The sequence below is a fragment of the Haliotis cracherodii genome, unplaced genomic scaffold (assembly GCF_022045235.1).
Source record: "Haliotis cracherodii isolate W230 unplaced genomic scaffold, xgHalCrac1.p SCAF_2, whole genome shotgun sequence".
NCBI lineage: Eukaryota > Metazoa > Mollusca > Gastropoda > Lepetellida > Haliotidae > Haliotis > Haliotis cracherodii.
Window position 1 is genome coordinate 58,164,110 of NW_027266275.1, and position 21,429 is coordinate 58,185,538.

General features: G+C 37.8%; 2 protein-coding genes across 3 annotated transcripts in view; one reads left to right on the forward strand and one right to left on the reverse strand.

Moving 5' to 3' along the window:
• Positions 1 to 562: 562 nt before the first annotated feature.
• Positions 563 to 7,240, reverse strand: LOC139468283 (small ribosomal subunit protein uS11). Its single transcript, XM_071250153.1, has 5 exons — positions 7,169 to 7,240; positions 5,596 to 5,742; positions 2,770 to 2,931; positions 1,125 to 1,201; positions 563 to 678 (listed from the first exon to the last, which is right to left on the reverse strand). Exons 2-5 carry the CDS (start codon positions 5,739 to 5,741, stop codon positions 611 to 613), a joined length of 453 nt encoding a protein of 150 aa, XP_071106254.1. The 5' UTR covers position 5,742; positions 7,169 to 7,240; the 3' UTR covers positions 563 to 610.
• Positions 7,241 to 7,264: 24 nt separating this feature from the next.
• The window catches only part of LOC139468284 (zinc finger SWIM domain-containing protein 8-like), a 55,733-nt gene continuing 41,568 nt past the window's right edge, over positions 7,265 to 21,429 (forward strand). For both annotated transcript variants that reach the window (XM_071250154.1, XM_071250155.1), the window contains exon 1: positions 7,265 to 7,742. In XM_071250154.1, the coding sequence (XP_071106255.1) occupies positions 7,565 to 7,742 (178 nt within the window). In that variant the 5' untranslated portion in view covers positions 7,265 to 7,564. The remainder of the gene's footprint in view (positions 7,743 to 21,429) is intronic.

The following is a 21,429-nucleotide window of genomic DNA, read 5'->3' on the forward strand; positions in this document are numbered from 1 at the left end:
TGTGAAATGTGATCCAAGTAGAGTGAAGGGATGTGAAATGTGATCCAAGTAGAGCGGGGGGATGTGAAATGTGATCCAAGTAGAGTGAAGGGATGTGAAATGTGATCCAAGTAGAGCGGGGGGGATGTGAAATGTGATCCAAGTAGAGTGGGGGGATGTGAAATGTGATCCAAGTAGAGTGAAGGGATGTGAAATGTGATCCAAGTAGAGTGGGGGGATGTGAAATGTGATCCAAGTAGAGTGGGGGGATGTGAAATGTGATCCAAGTAGAGTGAAGGGATGTGAAATGTGATCCAAGTAGAGAAGATGCATTCAAGGCTACACAAAACTGCTCGCAGTACCCGACTGCTGATCGTAACCTAGATTGTAACCATGTGATGAAACTCAAAGGTTGTTTCTTGAAAAGCGCACTTATTGACAGAATGGCTTGTTTTCAGTTTGTCTCAGCACACGATTTTCATGAATTAATAAGCATGATATTTCATAATTCTATATCAAGTGGCAAAGTCTATACTCATATCAGCCACCTTCGTGTGGAGAGAAAAATCACAACCAACACTGCTTGTTGCGCTGAGCACATGTTTATTACATGCACCTGACCATCTACAATTTACAAACGGCGACCACGGCGACCTCCCTTTCTTCTGGTGCTGTCGGAGGGGATGGGAGTAACATCCTCTGCAAGACAAAGTATGTCAACTTTTAGAGTCTGACGGAAAATTCCAGATCTTGTCATACTGTATTCGTGTGTTAAGCACAATGCTCCAATAAGTATCCGTGACTTATAGACCAATTGAGTGTGTGAGGGAACTGGGTTTAATGCTGTGAGGACAAACACAGAAACAATCTAAGTCAACCAGGATTTGAACCCACAATCACAGATTTCCGGCACTCTTTGCACAGCAAATTGTGGCACCTCAGACGACTGGGCCACCCATGCCCCATTCTAGACCAAGTAACCTTCAGAAACACCCAGTACTAAGCCTAAACATTTACATGACAGATGTATTTCCTTGTGTATACTACACAGAAAAATCAGACAGTCTTATCAGTTCTGGACAAGGATCGAGAATATTGACAATTCAGCTCAGGCATTCATATTTTGATGATTGTTAATTATTTACCAATTCTTCCGATCTTCATACCGGAACGAGCCAGAGCTCGGAGAGCAGACTGAGCTCCAGGGCCTGGAGTCTTGGTCCTGGAAAACAAGGAAGGAGTTTAATGAATAGTGATCTAATAACCGGGTAATGGCTGACTTGACCCTTGAAATCACTACCTAAATGACATGCCTTTGAGAAATGCGACCCCCACAACATACAGCTTATTCTATACATATCACACTGGCTATTCCCTTCTAACCTTATCACTGAAGACCAAACACGGCTTTATTTATGTGTTTGTTTTCATGTAAAATATATTTATGCATTTATTTATATTCAAAATAATATATATAAAAAGTTGATATATACTACTCAAAAGAAGTTAAGGATCACTCAATTCTTTCATATTGGTAATGTTAATCTGTCATGGTAGGAGAGATTAACTATTGTAATATGAAAAAATCAGGTGATCCTTAACTTCTTTTGAGTAGTATACATACTTTCCTTACTCAATATGTATCGACTTGTTCCACTCACACTCAATATCATACAATGTTGTACCTTCTCCACATATTTGTAATATAACAAAACGTTTGCAGGACAAATTTCTTTATCTAAGCAAAAGTAGCATACACTGACCATCAAGAATAGACAAAGGGATACAACCCAAATGTTCAAAAGTTATCTCCCTTTGTAGGATGTTCAATACCTTGTTTGTACTTTTTAGCCCAGCTGAAACCTGAACCAACCTAGAAATGCTTAGAGAAGAGTTAATTCCCACTACAAAGATGCATTTTATGCATGTATGGTAAGGTAGTAATATGAGTATATTCACCTTAAGATATTTTGGCATTATTCGGTAAACTTACAAACGATAGATTCTGATCAGTATTCCTTCATTTCACATTCCACATCAGGGTTTCCCCTTACGCAGAATTCTTGCGTATATGACTCTCAATTAAGGAAAAATACGTCCAGAAATATATGACTGCGTCATGACTGACGAAATTTCAAAATATCTATGTTGTGTACCAGCTTTGGAATGAAAATATTACAATTACTCACCTGAACTTAATTTATAAACATTATCTGAAGACAATATATGCAAACATCTTAAAATTTACGTCTAGTTTTTCATTAATCATACAATAAAACATTTGACTCACAAAAAATATTTTTGACACCCAAAAATTCATAGGCTGAGTCAAGGTGACTCTCAGATATTGGAGGCTAGGGGGAACCCTGCCACATCATTCGTTTAGCAGGGCAGTGTTTCACATGTTAAAGCGAATCCTTGAAGTTTTCTACAATATTATTCTAATATAGGGATACACACAAAACTGAAGTTATATCACAAGGATGTTTCGCTCTTATGCTCATTTTCTTACACTTGGACCAGCATTATCAAAGTGAGGTGAAATGCGCTCTAAAGTCGCTTTCAAGAAAATTTCACTCACATACTGGCTTGTATTAAGTTCAGAATTGTGCAGGTTTTAGAGTACGAGCCCACAGAGATACCATGCCATAGTTTAACATGAATACCCCACTCACATTATACTGACTCCAAGCTGACCCGTCATAGCCTTATCCTCTTGATGTTGGGCATCGGACAGGGTAACAAGTACAATCATTCAACAACTCGGGACAGATGGTGTCTATACCATACCTGTTTCCTCCAGTGGCCCTCAACTTGATGTGCAGAGCAGTGATGCCAAGATTCTTGCACTTCTCAGCAACGTCCTGTGCAGCCAACATAGCTGCATAGGGGGAGGCCTCGTCTCTGTCAGCCTTCACCTTCATCCCTCCGGTCACACGGGTGATCGTTTCTCTGAAACACGTAACGTCAAAAAGATATTCACAGGTGAAGAACTTTTAGTAAAGTATGAATACTTAGTAACAAATGTTGTGTCACCCACGACTTAGCGAAGAAAGACATCCTATACCTATAGCTTTAGCACTTTAAGATGCTAGTTGTATTTTTAAATTGTAAATGACAATATTTGGGTTGATTCATAGGATTTCAGACAGGTTCATTTTCTTGGACACGGATTGCTGTCATCTAAAATGTACCAATATTACCTATATCAATTAGGTAATGATATAGAATAATGCAATGTCTTTGGCACAGACTGCTCAAGGTCCCAGATTATTTCAAACACTGCCTATTTTGTTATTGTATTACCCCTGCATATCTCAGAGTAATTAAGAGTAGCTATTATTGGCTGGAGTCACAGGCTGAACTCAATACCATATTTTCTTGAGTATAGTGCATGCCCAGGTATAATGCACACCCTCTTCTAGCAGATTCAGTATTTTGGAGAAAAAAATATCGAATATCATGCGCAGAAAATATTACACCGTACCCCTTCAGCGAATTTTGGTAAACCAACGGGTGATGAGAAACTTGGTCAGTACAAATTTGAAATTTGAGATAAAAAAAATAATTACCAGACAAGTTGATTTACCGTTTATATTGTATTTTTTGTTCTGCTAGGCATTGTTTAACATCCAGGGATTAAGATTACCTTGTGTATTTTCTCGTAAACTAAGCCGGAAACAGCAATGGGCTGTTCCCATGTTTTCTTGGAATCTACCGGTGACACACCCAATGATATGACTTTACAGAATTTTAATGCAAGGATTTGCAAAAATTGTATCTGAAACCATTTTTTTTTTTATCATCAGGAATAATATATTCCAATATCTTCTTATTTTAGTTGCAGCTTTTACTAAAGAAAATTCAAAATAATCATAACCTAGGCGAAGCAGCTGATCGCTATTGTCAGTTATTATTTTTCACAAGGAACCAGTCTGACCAGTCACCGTCGGGGCTCCTGTGCACGTAATCGCGAGAACTACGTGTTGACATAGAACCGTCAAACTATAACAAATATTAATTTTAACGAATCAAAGTATGGCATTTATGATATATTAATCCTTTCTCTGTCAACTAAAGTTTGTTTCAAGGCGTCAATAGCGGTAATCTGACTGTTGTTGCTGTTAATAACTGAGTTGTGCAATCTTCCGATTGCTGCACACATGATGTCGCCGAAATTAATAAAGCAATATCAATAGTAATTTTTAATAAAAATTTATGAATTTTAGGTTACAAACATAAGTCCAGATATACATAGAACCCTTTTTATAGCCAGACTGAGTAATTACATGATTAATTTGTGTACATCAGTATGGATTTAGTGACATGGTATTTCCGGTGTTACGTGCTCATGGTAATGTCTGTCCTTTGGGGGGAAAAAAACATCAAAACTCATTATTGTGTGTATAATAGGCACCCCCTTCTACACAGCTGTGTTTTTTTTGGGAAAAAAAGTAAGCACTATACTCAAGAAAATACGGTAATTAGAATAAGGGAAGTCCTGCTCTTACCAGGGAGCACTTTTTCAGTGAGCACTTAATTCACCATAACTTTACCTTCGACGCTATCCCAAATAATTAGTGCTCATTTACCAAGTGATCAGCACTTGATTATTTACCCATATGCACATGCCCAGTGACCATTTTCTCTGGAAAACTTCATAAAAAATGTCCTACAATACGTCGATAAAATCATGATATGTCCCCATCAGCTGCTTATGCCATTTGTCTCCAGCAAAAGCACTGACGTATGGAGGCATGCAAGGCATGTTAGTTTCAGAAAGCAGGAATATCTAGTAGGCCCAATGTGGATGAAAATGGACTTAGCAACGTGAGTGAGTTGGGTTTAACGCCACTTTTAACATTATTCCAGTTATATCACAGCGTGTCAGCTTAATGTAGGAGGAAAGCCCGAAGTGATGCAGGTCAAACCACTTTGGTGAAACCCACGAGCACAGGTATGGTGCTGACAAACCTAGAAACATAATTGGGGCGAACCGGGATTCGAAACCACAATCCTAGGTTTCTGGCGTGACCAAGGGACGCAACTCTGCACAGCGAATCGCGGTGCCTTAGACGACTGGGCCACACGTGCCCCCTCTGGATTAGAATGTACCCAGCAACCCATGCTCATCATAAGAAGCAACTGAATCGATCAACTGGTCAAGCTCGGTGACTTGATTGCATGTCATTATACCCCGATGGTGTTGATTGTTGATCACAATATTGAGCAATGGGCTGTCTGGTCCAGACTCAATTGATAACAGGCTACCATCATATGGCTGGCTGGCTGGCTGGACTATTGTTGAGAATGGTTTTAACAACAAAAGAAGAAAAAAGAGCTTGATGAAATATGGACTTTTCATTTTTATAGTGCAAGCCCAATATAATACAATGTCGCAGTTTCACAAGGATTCCCCACTAAGAGACAGTATACAGACTTGTTTTATCCCTTTGATGCTTGGTGCCAGACAGGGTAACATTTATAAGTACCATATTTCAATGTCAAGGGAATCATACCTGCTCTCCAGGCAGATGCTCTGCTATACCATGGAGACTCAGGCAGTCAACAGTTACAACTTATTATGGGTTAAAACTGTGGTACTTCTCTACTCACTTTCCAGACAGGTCAGTAACATGGACAAATGTGTCGTTGAAGCTAGCATAGATATGTGCTACTCCAAACACATTTTCTCCTTCTTTAGCTTGGGGACCAAGTACAACTTGCTCCTGCTGTTGAGTCTTTCCTTTTCGTGGAGCCATGCTGAAATTTAGACATCTATCATTACTGGAAGTTTATAACTGGATAAATAAAAACTATTACTGATTGGAAGAATGCATATTATGTTAATCATTTCACACTGCATAGCTAGGTCTTATTTCAAATATTCTGATTAATGTAATAACATGCTGCTATTATTCTTTGACATATCCAGCGTTAGAAATTGGCACTAGTCCTATAGTCCTTACCAAACTGCCCAACAGTAAAGGTATCCTAAGGACTAGTAGAAATTGGCCCATTTTAAGGGTTTTGCTATATGTTATCATTATAAGGACTAGTGGACAAAAACTGATCGTTTCTAACCCTGCATATCAGTGTTTAAAATTACTCATGAGAGCTAAGGGGTCTTTTTCATAACCAATATTTTGAATGGATACAAATACTAAATGAGCAAACCCCAAGTACCATAGTCTGTGACTTTAGCCACTAGTCCGAATAATTAGTGCTCATTTACCCAGAGATCAGCAACTGATTGTTTGCCTTCATGCACAGTAGCCATTTTCTCCACGAAATTTAATAATTATATAGATTTTCCTCAAATTACATTTGATTAATGTTCTAAAAAAAGATAGATAACCCATTGTCTAAATCAGGAATAACCCTAGGGATATTAACAGGGTGTTTGATTTGAAAGTGGTATCCAACCTGAAGGATTGTAAAGGGGTGCTTGATCGGAAAGTGGGTCCAAGGATGCAAGGATAGGCTTGGTGGTAACCTACCTTAACATAAATAACCCTAAAGATTAAAGAGGCATGGTCTGTGAAGCAAGATCCACAGAAGGTAGTCTGAGCAAATATAAGCCACACGAGGTAAATTGTAATGTTGCCATAATATGAAATTACATATTTTTATTTCAGCAATCGCCACACGTTCCTAATGTACCTGTTTATCCATTGATTCACAATCTCAGGATTACATATAATCATTTGATGCTAACAACATACGTATAAGTCAAAATGCGCGTCTGTTTAATCATTCTTGTAGGTTATATATACGCATTGCACATGTAATATACTGAATGAAACCTAACTTGTTAGCTGAATACGAACTACTTTCAATAACGATTCTATCATAAGCCAGCATGTTACAATAACCTAAAAATGACGGTTGACCGGACTGACACATATTAGAATCATAACGCCCCTTAAAACAGATTCATATAGGACAGATCAAGGAAAGTTTCACAAATGTGACTAACGAATTTAGGATACAGATGCACAGTTATCACACATCGTGACATGAGTACATTCTATAGGCAAAATATTACGTTCTAGCCATAGGCACGGAAACATATAATGGACAGTCTGACAATCAACATATTATTTATCAGATAGCGTTTCTTAAATGAAAAAATGTCTCGTGATGGAGTTGATAAGTTGAGGATTTCTCCCAGTATTTTGGTTTTCACCTTGCGAGTAGCTGAAATCTCGCGGAAGAGGCCAAATCTCGCAGGTGCCCGAAGTAGAACGAGATTCTAATTCGTCAAATACCGGAAAAGGCCGAACCCTACCGATGTCGTTTGTTATTGTTGTACACTTCAACATGACCAGTCATCTAAAAAACCTCCGGATTTGACCTTCTTTCTATATTTTACTGCGGCCTACCCACAGTAATAATAATATCTCCTGTTAGATATACCTTTCAACTTTACATATGGGTGGAATTTGCCTTGTTGATCGCTGTATCTAAAAATCCCCGATAGTTTTGTCGGGGTAACCTTTTCTGTCGACCGTCTTAGGTTCAGCCGGGAGTAGTCGACAGAACAAAAACCTTGTTTTCATTTTCCCCGTCCCTCTGAAACATCATGGACTTGATGTTTGACTGGGAATATGAAGGAGATAGGTTCTCATTTGAAGACAGCGACCGTTTTGAGGAAGATTCCCTCTGTTCCTGGCTAAGCGAGCCAGAGAGCCTGTGCAATAATTGGCGAGGTTGGAAAAGGCAAAATGGAGGGCAGACGGTTCCTAGCATTCGTGCACAGGGTGAGTAAATAATGTTGATTTCATCTTCTATCAGTAGATTTACATAAAAATACATGGTATGTTATTATATTTTCCGAAAACAAAGTCCTGCAGTTGTCCCCAAAGGTTTACAAATGAGAAGGAATTTTGCATGATAAGCCTAGCTGTCACCTACTGTAAGCCTGTTGTAAATACATAATGATAAAGCAGGTTGTCTTCACAAAGAACATACTCACTATTTTAAGCCTCAATAACAAATGTTTTGTGATTTACTGGATAAATAATGATTATTAAAGAGATGAGATGTGTTCACTTCCTTTGAAGCAAAAGTATTTTTGTTTAGAGGTACAATATGGTTGGGTTGAACAGTCTAAACACACCTTATGTAGTCAGGATTGTGATCACATCACTACCAACTAATCTGTTCAAAGGTTTGTGTACAATATAAATTAAAAATGTTGCTTGATATGTGCTATATCATAGTACAACACTGGATGATATTTTAAAAGGATATGATGTCTATAAAGACATCTACTTGTTGCTGGCAGTGTTGTAAAAAAGAAGCATGTATACTTCATGAAATGTTAAATTCTCAAGTCATTCCATTTTGTTTGTATGTAAAATAGTGAGTATTATTACTTTTCAGCAAATCAAGTTATAATAGTTATGTCTTTATTTAGATGTTATACATAGTCTGTATATTTGGTGTTCTTGGTACACATTTCCTGCATCATTTCTGGAGTATCAGAGAAACATGATCTCAGTCTAAAATATATTGCAGCATGGCTATTAGTATTAGATTTAAGTGAACTCAAACAGGTTTTTAAAAATTTTATACACCTTTCATGCCAGTTTCATAAAGCAGTCAAATAATACTTGTGTTTGTAAGCATGCTTACTTACAGCCAGCAATTGTAAACAAGTAACAAACAAATAAACCCACCATTAGTTTAAAAATAGACACGCTCAGTCTTTCCTAAACTATATATTCCGAAAACAATGGGCTCTATTTGCATTTGAGCAAGGGTTGGTAAAGTGTCAGTTGTGAGAGAGCAAAGTAGGGCAGTTTGCTGAGGCGTATTGAAACCACATGAGGTTGGAGTGAACTTGTACTGGGGTCACAGAGGTCATGGCAGAGAATAGCGGCTGAAGTGGACAAAGGTTTTTCAATCACAAAGAGAATCAATGAAGTGTTTCACAAATTCTGCCTTCAATAACTCAATCCTGTTTTTCCTCTCATATAGTAGTTGTATAAGACCATGTACTGTTCTCATTGTTTCCTAATGTTGATCTCAAGGCACTGATAAAAATATTGTTTTCCTGGTTCAGTTACTTAATTAGTATGTAGATGTTTATTATAGTGTTACATCATTAGTCATAATGTTACACACATGTATATAAGAATGCTGGGTCGTTACTTCATGTTGTGTAACACTGGTCTTACTCAATGCCCCTTATCCCCATCCCAATGTGTAATTATCCTCTTTGTATATACCATGTCTATAGTATTGTTGGGAGTCATTAGTTGGAGGTCACTGACACCTGGGTCCTGTTACTTAAGCTGTTAGAACCAATGCCTTTCCTATTGATTAATTTCAGCAGGCATCTGTCAACTCTTGTCCACCACCCAGTGTGTTGGAAGCAGTTGAAATTTCCATAATCATTAATATTCACCCCAAGCCTCTTGCATCACAGTGAACAGTATTCTATAAAAAAAGTTCCAAACCTCTCTGGCTTATCAGTATTTTAAAATTCTGTGAACGTCATAATTTGATCTTGTGGAGGACTTTTGAATTTGTTGTCTGCGACAATTTTTTAAAGCATATGCTCATTTTAGATTAATCTTATTTTCAAACTTGTTATCACATCATATGACAAGTCAATGATGGGTTCCTTTGCTTCATGACTTCTTTTCACTTCTCCCATATTAGGTAATAGTGAACAAAGTTTGTTGCCATAGTACATTAACAATGTGTCAGTGATTATATATGTAATCATAGGGGGCACGGGTGGCCCAGTCATCTAAGGCGTCCCAATTCACTGTGTGGAGTTGTTCTGGGCAGACCAGAAGCCTATGATCGTGGGTTCGAATCCCGGTTTGGCCCAATTATGTTTCTAGGTTTATAAGCACCATACCCATGGTCATGGGTTTCACCAAAGAGATAAACATCTAAGACCTGCATCACTTCGATCTTTCCTCCCACATTAAGCTGACATGCTGTGATATAACTGTAATACTGTTCTACCCAACTCACTCACAACATGTATGATAGGCTGACAGTGTAACGTGGTCATTATGTGTGTTCTTCAGGTGATTATGGCATATCAATTTCCTTCATGGTTGCTTCTAAGCAAATGAATAAACAATTTAAGTTCATATTTGACTCTTATGTGTCAAAGTTACTTTTTACAGTTACATGAATTAGTGGTACACCCTATCGATCATATGCATTGATCGGTAGACTGTGGAAAATTGACTACTGGTGAAATGGTGATTAACGCCATAATAAAATATTAACTACATACTTAAGTTTAATGGCATTTGTTCCTTGAACATTCATTTTACAATAAATGCAAGCAGGTCATGAATGGTACCCCATGAATAACTGAGAAACTGTCTGCTTCACGTCACTTTAGCTATCCCTTACACCTCTTCACTTAAAGTGCATATGGTACCAATGAAGATCTGGGTGAGAATTGGTCTTTAGAAACTCATGCTTGTCATAAGAGGCAACTAACAGGATTGGGTGGTCAGGCTCAATGTCTTGGTTAACATGTTTAATGCATGTCATCGTATCCCAATTGTGTAGATCAATGCTCATGAGGTCAACCACTGGTTTGTCTGGTCCTGACTTGATTATTGACTGCTGTCATATAGCTGGAGTATTGCTGAGTGCGACTTTAACAAGGAAACAACTGCAGGGCATATGGTTGCTGCTAGGAGCATGATGTTACGTACAGTCATGGAGGTGTAATTCTATTTATTAACACGTCTTTGTTGCACAAGTATAAGCTATGGTGCATGTTTTGATAACTTTACCATGTTTATGTATGTCAGCACGAATTTCAAATTTGCAATCTGAAACATTGTCAATTCTGAGTATCTACAATGATCTACAGCAATGTCTTTCTTTAAATGTATGTTCTTGGAAATAGTGAAAAACATAGACACAAGAGCAAAACACATGTTGTGAAGACAGAAAATCCCTGGGTAGGGTCATTCGTCAATGACAGGTAAAGTTATCTTCAGTCTGTACTCCCAAACTGATAAAAACTGAAGTCCAATAAGTCAACAGTTATGGCAATAAACATAGAACGATCTGTTTCATTATGAAAGGGTACATACAAAGTGTTTAGATAACTCACCTTGATATGGAAGTGCATCTGTAAAACATTTATCATAAATAGCAGCTAGCTTGTATTACTGTTAATAAATTATTAGCTATGGTGTGTATGGTGCACATGGAGAAAAACTATGAGTTCTTTTAGCTCAACTAAACATTTTGTTGGTTTTGAGCAACCTTCATTGAAGGTCAAGGTCACTGGAATTGTCATTCTTTAGGTAGTTCCCTATGTTTGTATGACTTGAGAACCTCAGGGAATTCCTGGTTGATTTAGTTTATGATCCCAATGATGGTGTCAATTAAATTAGTACACACAATTAAAGAATTCAGATTCCACTGACAGTGACATCATTGCTCTTTCATGATGCATTAAAAGAGCACTGCCACGTGCAAAACATTTGGGACATTAGCAAGCACATACAGTCAAGTCTCGTTTATCCAACACTTACTAGTCTGACAATCAACGTTTAAACCTGTTAATCCAACAGTCTTGCACTCCGGATCTGACACTACTAATTTGCAAACAACTGCTGAAGTCTCTCGTTAATCCAACACAGAAATCAGAGCACACATTGTTCATCTTTATGCAAGTACATAGCCCCGTGTTTTGAACTGAGATGAGTCTTGTGGCTGCATACCACAATGGCTGCAGAGAAACTTGCTTAACAATGAACAATTAATCCTTTCCATATACACAACAGGATTAATCACATGTTTTGATTACCTCAATCTCATTAAAATGAGGTCTAAGTTCTCGCTACTACTGCTGAGGACATCCATTTACCCGTCACGTGACAGCCTTCCACAAACTTTGACCGATCAATTAAATGACTAACTTGAAGTCGACATAAGCCAATAAGAAAACAGCTTTCTTGAGCTTTGGAGCACTAGTTTTAAACTGGCGACTTCCATTCCAGACTATGCTTTCAAAAGTAGTTCGGAATGCCCTATGTTAATTTTTTTACAGTTGCATGATTAGAAAACATATTCAACTAACAATATCACATAACCATGATAACAGTATATCCATTTTAATTATTTTATTACAACATGCATGTTTCATTATCTATTGTGTCGTTGTCCAATTTTTGTTATCACAAACGTTGATACTATGTAATTTCGTTCAACAGACATACTTATTTATCCAACATAATCAGATGCAACCAACCATATCTGATTAACAGGACTTGACTGTATTATAATAGTTTTTACACATGTATTTGCCATGTTGGCAAGGAGCAACAGCCAGAATGAAAAATGCACAGAAACTAGCATGAAGTAAAATGTCTGAAATCCTACAATATATAAGGAAGAGAATTTATGGATGTCAACTTTTTTATTACGAGGAGCACAACATTTAGGAGTATATACTTAATCCTTCATCAGGTGAATAAATGCTGTGAAGCAGAGAACACAGGTACATATATATGTTCTCTGCCGCATAGCATTCACCTGATGAAGGTTTAAGTATATACGCCGAAACATTGTGTTCCTCATAATATAGAAGTTGACATCCATAAGTTCTCTTAAGTGCCTTTCGAGGGCATGGGTGGCCCAGTCGTCTAAGGCTCCGTGATTTGCTGTGCAGAGTTGCGTCCCTTGGGCACACCAGAAACCTTTGGTTGTGGGTTCGAATCCCGGTTCACCCCGATTATGTTTCTAGGTTTGTCAGCACCATACCCGTGCTCATGGGTTTCACTGAAGTGGTAAACATCTGAGACCTGCATCACTTCGGGCTTTCCTCCAACATTAAGCTGACACACCATGATATAACTGGAATAATGTTAAAAGTGATGTTAAACCCAACTCACTCTCTTACTCTAAATGGCTTTCAAAGACCTAATACTATATACTTATCAAAAATAATTATTATGAATCAGACCAACTCTTATCGTGCTTATCTTTTAGACCCATAAATCATAGGAGACTAAATGAAATTTTCCATTTTGGCAATTATTTTTTTGGCACACATTAAAAATAGTGATGACCTTATTGAAACCAGATAATCAATGCCAGCATGGCATATGTGTAGGCTGCCTTTGACAATCCTGAGTCAGGGGACTGTAGTGACTGAAATATATACACATTGTGGTGTATGCAGTGTTTACCTTAATTTGTTTGTTTGTTTGTTGTTTAACGCCACACTCAGCAGTATTACAGCTATATGAGGGCAATCTGTAAAGAATCGAGTCTGGACCAGACAATCCAGTGATTGACATCATGAGCATCGACCTACGGAATTAGGATACACTGACATGCATCAACCAAGTCAGCAAGTCTGACCACCTGATCCCTTTAGTCGCCTCTTACGACAGACAGAGTCAACTTTAACAGCAAGCATAGGATGCTGAATACCTATTCTGCCCTGGATCTTCACAGATCTGTTTGCCTCAAATATTAACCTGTATATTGTTCTCACCTCGAATTATTATCTGTTCTGTAGCCAGGATTTCAGTACCCAGCTCAACGGATGGCCATTGTTTTCAGGCCATTTATCCCTGAATATTTAAACAATTCTATTTTCAACCAATATATGAAAGTTCCCTGGCAATATATTTCTGATGCAGTTAAACATGTTGAACACACTTTTCACAGTTAACGGATCACTGAAGCTCTGAGTATCATCTTGTAACTGTAAATAAAAATAGTACTGGGATATAAATCTATGAACATCATGAAAAAAAATTCAATTCAGACAAATTTAACCCATCACCCAGTTACAAATTCATTCCTAAATTATTCCTAGGTAGCAAGATGAAAATATAGGATGTTGTTTAGCAATTAAACAGCTATAATTCTAGACCTGTCCCGCTATGCCCACATGAGTCACTGACCCACTATCTATTAATAGGATTCATATATGCAACAAATAGTCTTCAAGCTTCTAACCTGAAAGTATTGGGGATGAAATGGTGGACTGAACATGCTGAAGACGCAATATGTTAATGTTAAATATTTGCTTGTGACAATACAATGCACAAGAAGCATGATCAGCATGTACTTTCAACTCTGTGTTGTTGTGTTGATTATAATATCACAGTGATCACTGACTTGGGTTGGCTTTCAACAATATCTTTCTTCGTCGTCATGCTTTCACCTGAGTATATTTTCTTTGGTATTATATTGTTGTTCAGTATGATCATGTCAGCAGTCTGCTATACTACCACCAGATAAAGAAGGGGTGACTATTGGGTCTATTTTCACTATTGTGATAGTTTTGCAATAGTACGCCACACTGCAATGCACTACACCAAAATTAAGAATAGATAATTATGTTAATCCATACATGGTAATAGAAATGAATTAAGTATTGCAAACATTGTCTAATTGGACCTTTTTCCTCCCTGTCACTACTCAAACCAAAGGGAAGTAACTCTAATCAGAGGTCGTAATCCTCACGAATGAACACATAGCTCGTTTGAAATTTGAACGTAATTTATGTTTTAGTTAGAACTAATTGACGATTGAAACTATCAATTGTTGTGCATACTATCGACGGTACCTTTGGCTTTTTAAATTCCTATCGATAGAGTACAATCGTATTAACTTGAAACCAAATCAGAGTAAGATTCTGTGTTAGAAATTAAACATGAGTGGCAGGTGGTTCTTTTCATAACCCTAATGTTAAAAGGTAAACATCAAGGGATCCGTCAATTCAAATTTATTAGGAACAAACCTCATGGCCCCCATTAATTGCAAACAGTGAAGATTGGTAAACATTTTCTTCAAAAGTTTCAATAAGAACAGTTACTCCCCTTTGGAAGAAAGACATTATACAGTCGTGTCTCGTTTATATGGACACTTGCGTCATTTCACAATTCGTCCGTATAAACAAATTTCCGTATAACTGAAACCAGCTTCTTACTGGAAGAGTTACTTCCCTTCAATTATGCAACTCATGACATATGACAAAGTCTGTCATGGAAGTTTGAACTGTCACCAATTGTCGATTTTCCTATGGTATGTCCAAATTCAGTGCCATACTTACAGGCCATACTTACACAACTTTGACCTCTGACCTCCACAGACGCCATATTTATCGAAGGGGATTACATTTACAATAAACAAGCTCGTCTCAAACGTAACTCAGTGTCACTTGGTTAATTGACTTCTCACGAATCAAAGGATTACCACCAGCGGAAGTGTATTGTCCAGATAAGTGAGACAATTTTGTGTGCATTTCAATGTTTTGTGTATGAAAATGACTGTCCTGTTCCGGAAACTGAATTTCCTGATATACGTGTAAATTTATATAGTAATTATTTCGTTTTGAATGAAAATCGTCCAGGAACCGAGGTTTCCGGATATCTGAAGTCCGTATAAGCGGGGCATGACTGTACCATATTTACTGTATTAAGCGCTCTGTTAAAAAAATGCCCACTGACCAACTTCTAGAATAATGTGAAAGTAATCTTTATAAGTTTCTTCTTCCCCCTTCGTACTTGGTTGGGAAAACGGCCAAATTGTACATGATTTTCCCTGATGATTTTCTGATGTATGAATCTTGGGAATTTTGAATGAGACATATGAATGAAACTCCAAATAGTTGCATGTCATGTCTGCTCAAATACATTTTGCTCAGGATACTTTAAGTTTTTTTCATAGTCAACCTGCTCCTCAGATTTCAACATGCAGGGGAAGTCAGACCTGAATATGACCAGAATTGCTGAAGCACATGTGTCTTTGTTTTCCAAACTTAGCATTCCCGTCTGTTGTAATCCAACAGAAATGGCTGTAACAAAGCAAAAGGTTGTAATTGTTTAATTGGAATGGCTCCTTTCATGCACATGGCCTCACATATTACCGACTTTGGCATCGAAATGTATTTTGGGCCTTATACAGGTAGTCAAGCAGCTGTGACCTCGGCTTACTGGCTGAAGATAATCAGGCTTTCTCAGCTGGATTTCACTTTCAGACTGACAACTTATGACTCTAACTTTATTAATGGATTTAATCATAAGATATTAACTGACAACACCCATGGAGCGGACTGCCTATCCCATACCTTGGCTGAAAGCTTTACATGAGTTTGTACCACTTATTAGCTGCAGAGCTCTCTCTTCTAAATGGAAGTATTTGTCTGTGTTCAATTTATTGAGATATTTCACTGCAAATGTATTTGAAACAAAGGCTTTTTACTAAAAAAGTTGCATGTGGATTTTGTAGTGTAGTGTACTGTCACTAGTGTATATTATGATAGATGTGTTGCGTCTCAATACCCACAAAACGTTGCCATTTTATTCAGGGGCAATTTCTGTTTTAAAGGTATGACAACATCTGAAAATGGAAAAAAGTTCTTTTGTTTCCCGGGGAGAACACATATGTGAAGATGTCATGGCATGTTAAGTGAAGACATTCTATCAAAGCTTGACAAATGTAATGCTTTCATATAGCCAATAGGGACCAGTACAACAGTCACTGGTTCAACAGAACTTGGCTAGACAACTATAAAACAGAATAATGTTTTGTACTTGTAAGCAGCAATGTTGTCAACTAATTTTAGTCTCTGTTTAAGGTTAGAGATATTGGTATACTGGTATTTTCACTTTTACTTTTGGATCACCTTGATTTTGGCACTGCTGGTTTTACTCGCATTAGTCTTGTGGACCCGCATACTTGTCAAACCCTGTCTATATTTACACTGAAATACCTGCCTATGGAGGAGAAACGTTGTGGGTAATAGGTATACGATTAGACCCATTGTCTCATTAGATTGAGTTGGTGAGTTGCGATTATCACCGCAATGAAAATTAGCTCAGTTATATCCCATCATGTATGATTTGGGAGAAAATCCCGAAGTGATGCAGATCTTATCACAATGTTGAAACACACGAGCAGGATATGTGCCGACAGACCTAGAAACATAATCGGGCTTAACCAGGATTCAAACCCACAATCTGGTGTAAAGAATGCAACTGTGCACAGCAGATTGTGGCGTTTTAGAAGACTGGCCACCCGTGCAATGGGTTATAAAAATCAAAATGGTTACATCTGTTTCATTGTGTACAGGTTCCCCATGTTCACTGTCATAGTTGTTTGAAGAGCCTATTTCAAGGTCATCAGTTTCAGAGGGCATTCATGTCTTACTGTCAACAGCAACATTTTCACAATCAAACTATTGTTTGTAAACAGTTCACCATTGGCTTGATTAAACTGTTAGTTGTTTGGCATGAGTGCCTACATGGCCCTGTCAGACAGCATGCTTGGTAGACATGGAAGATGCAGGCCTTTATCTGGGAATTCCTACTAAGCGCCTGTGACTGTCAATTTCTTAGACGTCAAACTTATGAATATTCCAAGGTTATTGTCTCAAATTCAGAGGTTTTCTATGCATACAATACACTAATGTAAAACTAAGTATTAAAATGTCTGCTGAGTAATATCTATGAAACTGATGTGTTAACCTGAATTTGAATTTTTTGTTGACTTGCCCTGTATGAGTCATGTTGTGAATTGGATACTGCAGATATCTACAAGATCTGAGGGTATTCATCTTGGTAGATATGAATACTTTATGCATTTCTTATCACTGGTACATGTTCATTATAATTTGAATTGAAAGGTCATGAATTGTTTATATTATTGTAATTTTTATTAACTGAAATAGAATCATTATCAAATATTACCTGACTTTATTTGAGATACAGCAAACAGATTGTGAATGTCACTGTACAAATGCTATTACATGGTTGAATTTTTTTTATCCGATTCGCATTCAGAATGTTAAATAAGAAGATTTAAAAAATATCACCATGATAAGGTGACATTAAGAATGTATAGAGCAATTTTCTAATTTGATCCTGTTTCTGAATATTTATTGCCAATTTTAGCCAGGTTTGGGCTTATGTGTGAGCATGTTCTCATGGAACTACAGAGGAATTGATCATATTCTGCATGATAAGGGTCCCTTGATTATTACCTCGCGTCTGTTCACACAAAGTAATATGTGGTGCTTGCTGCGCCATCAGCCTGCAAACTTGCAGTTGGGGTTTAAATTTGTGATGGCTTCCCGGCTAGAAATCAATAAAACATACAGGCCATTCACCTTCATTAAACTGTTGAAAGCAAATCAGGTTTTACTTTGTATTGACCAACAGCCTACTGCATCTGTTCATCTCAACAAGAAGAGGTAGTACAGGACTTGAGGTATAGTTTATGTATAAGACTGTTTGGACAAAGCTGTAACCTTGACTGGCTCCAATCCATCAACCTTGAGAGGATGGTTCATGTCCAATTGTTTTCAGATTTGGCATAATGGCAGGCTTGGTGTGAAGCATGTGAGGCTCTTGCCAGTGTCTTGGTATAATGCAATGTTGTTTTCAGTAGTGTTTTACAAAGATTACAGAACAGGTCTCACTGTTCATTTATATTGTACAAATTCTGAATGTCATTTTGTGATTTTGAACAAATTCCAATTCATGGTTGGTAGACTCTTATGGGTCCCAGAGAATATATATGATAAAACATTCATCCCTTGTCAGCTCCAGCAGCCTATACTCATCACAGAATTTCATTGCACATGGTAAAGACAAGTTAGTGTGACACCACTTGCACTGATTTGCTGTTTAGTTGTTGTGTGAACAGTTTTTAACCATGTTATCTAATGGGTAAAACACTTGACGTCATTCATGTTGACACTATTGCCCCTGTGTTACAAACACATGAGAGTCCAGATGCACTTTAAATTCAGATAAAGCATTTCAAAACTGACAAGAAGAAAGCCCAACTCACTTACGGAAATTATTTTAGTAGTGGTGGGTGATGAGTGTTTTTGTTGCATTCTCCCTTGTTAATATGCAGGGAATACATGTCCCATAGCTTCTGACCTGCAAGTGCTCCGGCACATGGTTGATGTATACAGTATTTTCAACATTGATCTACAGAAACAGAAGTCAACACAAACAATTTAATTTTCTACAATGATTAGATATAGACCTATCTACATGATAAGTAAACTCAGGTCTCTATCTGTGTCTATCAATATTATCCACTTGATCTGTTATCTGACTATCGCAAACAATAGCTGTCTATCAAAGATTACAAGATAATGTATATATGCTCCGTGTGAGAGATTGTCATGATGAATAGTACTAATACTGAGGAGTAAGCAAAAACCACCAAAACTGCTGCCTCTACATCCATTTCACTTCACGACCCTTGAAGATCCAAGTAAAATAGGTCTTCAGCAACCTATGCTTGCCGTAAAAGGCGACTATGCTTGTCGTAAGAGGCGACTAATGGGATTGGATGGTCAGGCTCGCTGACCTGGTTGATGCATGTCATCATATCCCAATGGGTGGATCGATGCTCATGAGGCCAATCACTGGATTGTCTGGTCCAGACTCGATTTTTTTACAGACCGTTGTCATATATAGCTTGAATATTGCTAAGTGCAGCATTAAACAACAAACAAATATTTCACTTCACCCCTAGGCATTCAAAATAGTTACCAGACTTGTGGGTAAGGCACTGACTCGACATGTAATATACTCACCAAGAAAAGAAATGCAGATACCATGCATGTTTGTTAATATATGAAGAAACACTAATATTTAAGAGATATTAGATTGGTTTGTTGCACAAATGAACATACTGTTATGTTGCATGAACCGATGCTCATGAACGCATCTCATGTGACATCATAGATCAATGACTCGAGATGCACTGTGTAGAATAAGCGTGTCAAGTTTGGAAATCATGTGCAGCATATCTTGATAAGAATACAGACACTGGTAACACTTGACCAATTGTTAGTTTTGTTAAGTGGTACACATTGGAAACATCTCTTCTTAACGTACATGATTCTCTATATGTTTCTATGGTTCGCATTTCTTTTGGCAGTGAGTATATCAAGGCCCAAACAAGGACAGGGAAGCTATTTGGAAACAAGGCCGTAGGCTAATGACCTATTGTGTCCTCCTCTTTACTGAAACTTAGTGAAAGGCGAGGTTATACATGGTTACATAGTTCACAATGCATATGTACCCTTTTTCACATGATTACTTTGCACCATTCAAAAACTTCTACTAGCCCGAACATGGCTCTTAGGTTCATTTTCAGTAGAGTTTGGTCTTATCATATGGACCGTTTTTAGCTGCGCTTACTAGACTGAATGGAACTTTACTAGACCATGGGTTTAGGACTCGTGGCTAAAGTTACAAACTGTTGACATCAGAGTTATAACAAGGACCCCTTAAATTCCTAATTGCTTTGGCTTTTGAGACGATCTGGTCAACCATGGAAATACCACTACTAATGTATAAAACTCCCAACACTATGATGTGTGTTACCTTTACTTCCTGAGACATATTTACTCTGAAGATAATGTCAGGTTATTAATTGCATTGCTTGGATAGATGTCCAACAAGGCAGACAAAGGCTTTGTCCATGGAGTCTTAAAATAACACTATAAATTTCTTTGTGTAAAACTAACAGAGTAACTATTTTTATCATGTGGACTGGTTGTGACAAAATGAGTTGTAGCTGTTCCTCCCATGTTGCAGGACTACATCCACAGAAACAGCCTTCACTCCAATGTTTCTGTCTGTGAATACAAATACTCTGCAATCATCATGATTTCTCTTTGAATGTCTTGTGTAGCTGAGGTTGATGGTGAAAGCATTGATTTTGCCTGTCGATGTCAAGCACTGTTTGCTGGTATGTAGGTCTTTGCACTGACTGTACCACACACCTGTACCAGCAGACACAAGCTACACATACCACACACAAATAACCATCAATAAAGCAACTATTGTCTAAACCTCTCTCCGTCCACTGCAATGTCCTTAGGACTCTGTTGGCAAGAATATTTTGAGACAACAGTTGATATCACCATGCCTTGAACCACACATTGGGCACAAGAAGACAAGCAAGTTGCCGTTGAAGTTGTATTGTTCACCGCTATAATGATGTGTACTGTTATAATGTGATCAATAACTGTGTCCCATCTTATCCCTCTTAGACATTATCACTGCTACCAGGGACATAGACCTCATTAAACACTAACAACATTTTTTATAGCAATCAATAATATTTGTGCCTTGTTGAAGAGAATCAAGATAAGGTGTCAAAAAGTGGGAGAGAGGACTTGGTGGATTTCTTAATGGGATTTCTAGGCTGGTGTATAGATATAGAAAGTGACAGTGGCTGGACCCACTGCTGTTTCAGTGCATGCTCACCTGGCCACCTGTACACATGTCTGAGCAGTTGTCAGGCACATAGCTTCACCACTGTAGGAAATGGGCCAATCAGTTTAGTATCTATTTTACAAAATCTTTTAGCTCAGGCTTTCAGCATAGTAGGATTTAAGTTCAGTTACTAGAAGGCCTCAAAGTTTAATTTTTTAACAAGTAGCCACATCTAGCA

Coding starts and splice junctions, on each gene's coding strand:
- LOC139468283 (XM_071250153.1), bottom strand. CDS start 5,741: ATGGCTCCACGAAAAGGAAAGACTCAACAGCAGGAGCAAGTTGTACTT. Junction 2,932..5,595: donor GTTACTGACCTGTCTGGAAA/GTGAGTAGAGAA, acceptor TACGTGTTTCAG/AGAAACGATCACCCGTGTGA. Junction 1,202..2,769: donor AGGGCCACTGGAGGAAACAG/GTATGGTATAGA, acceptor CTTGTTTTCCAG/GACCAAGACTCCAGGCCCTG.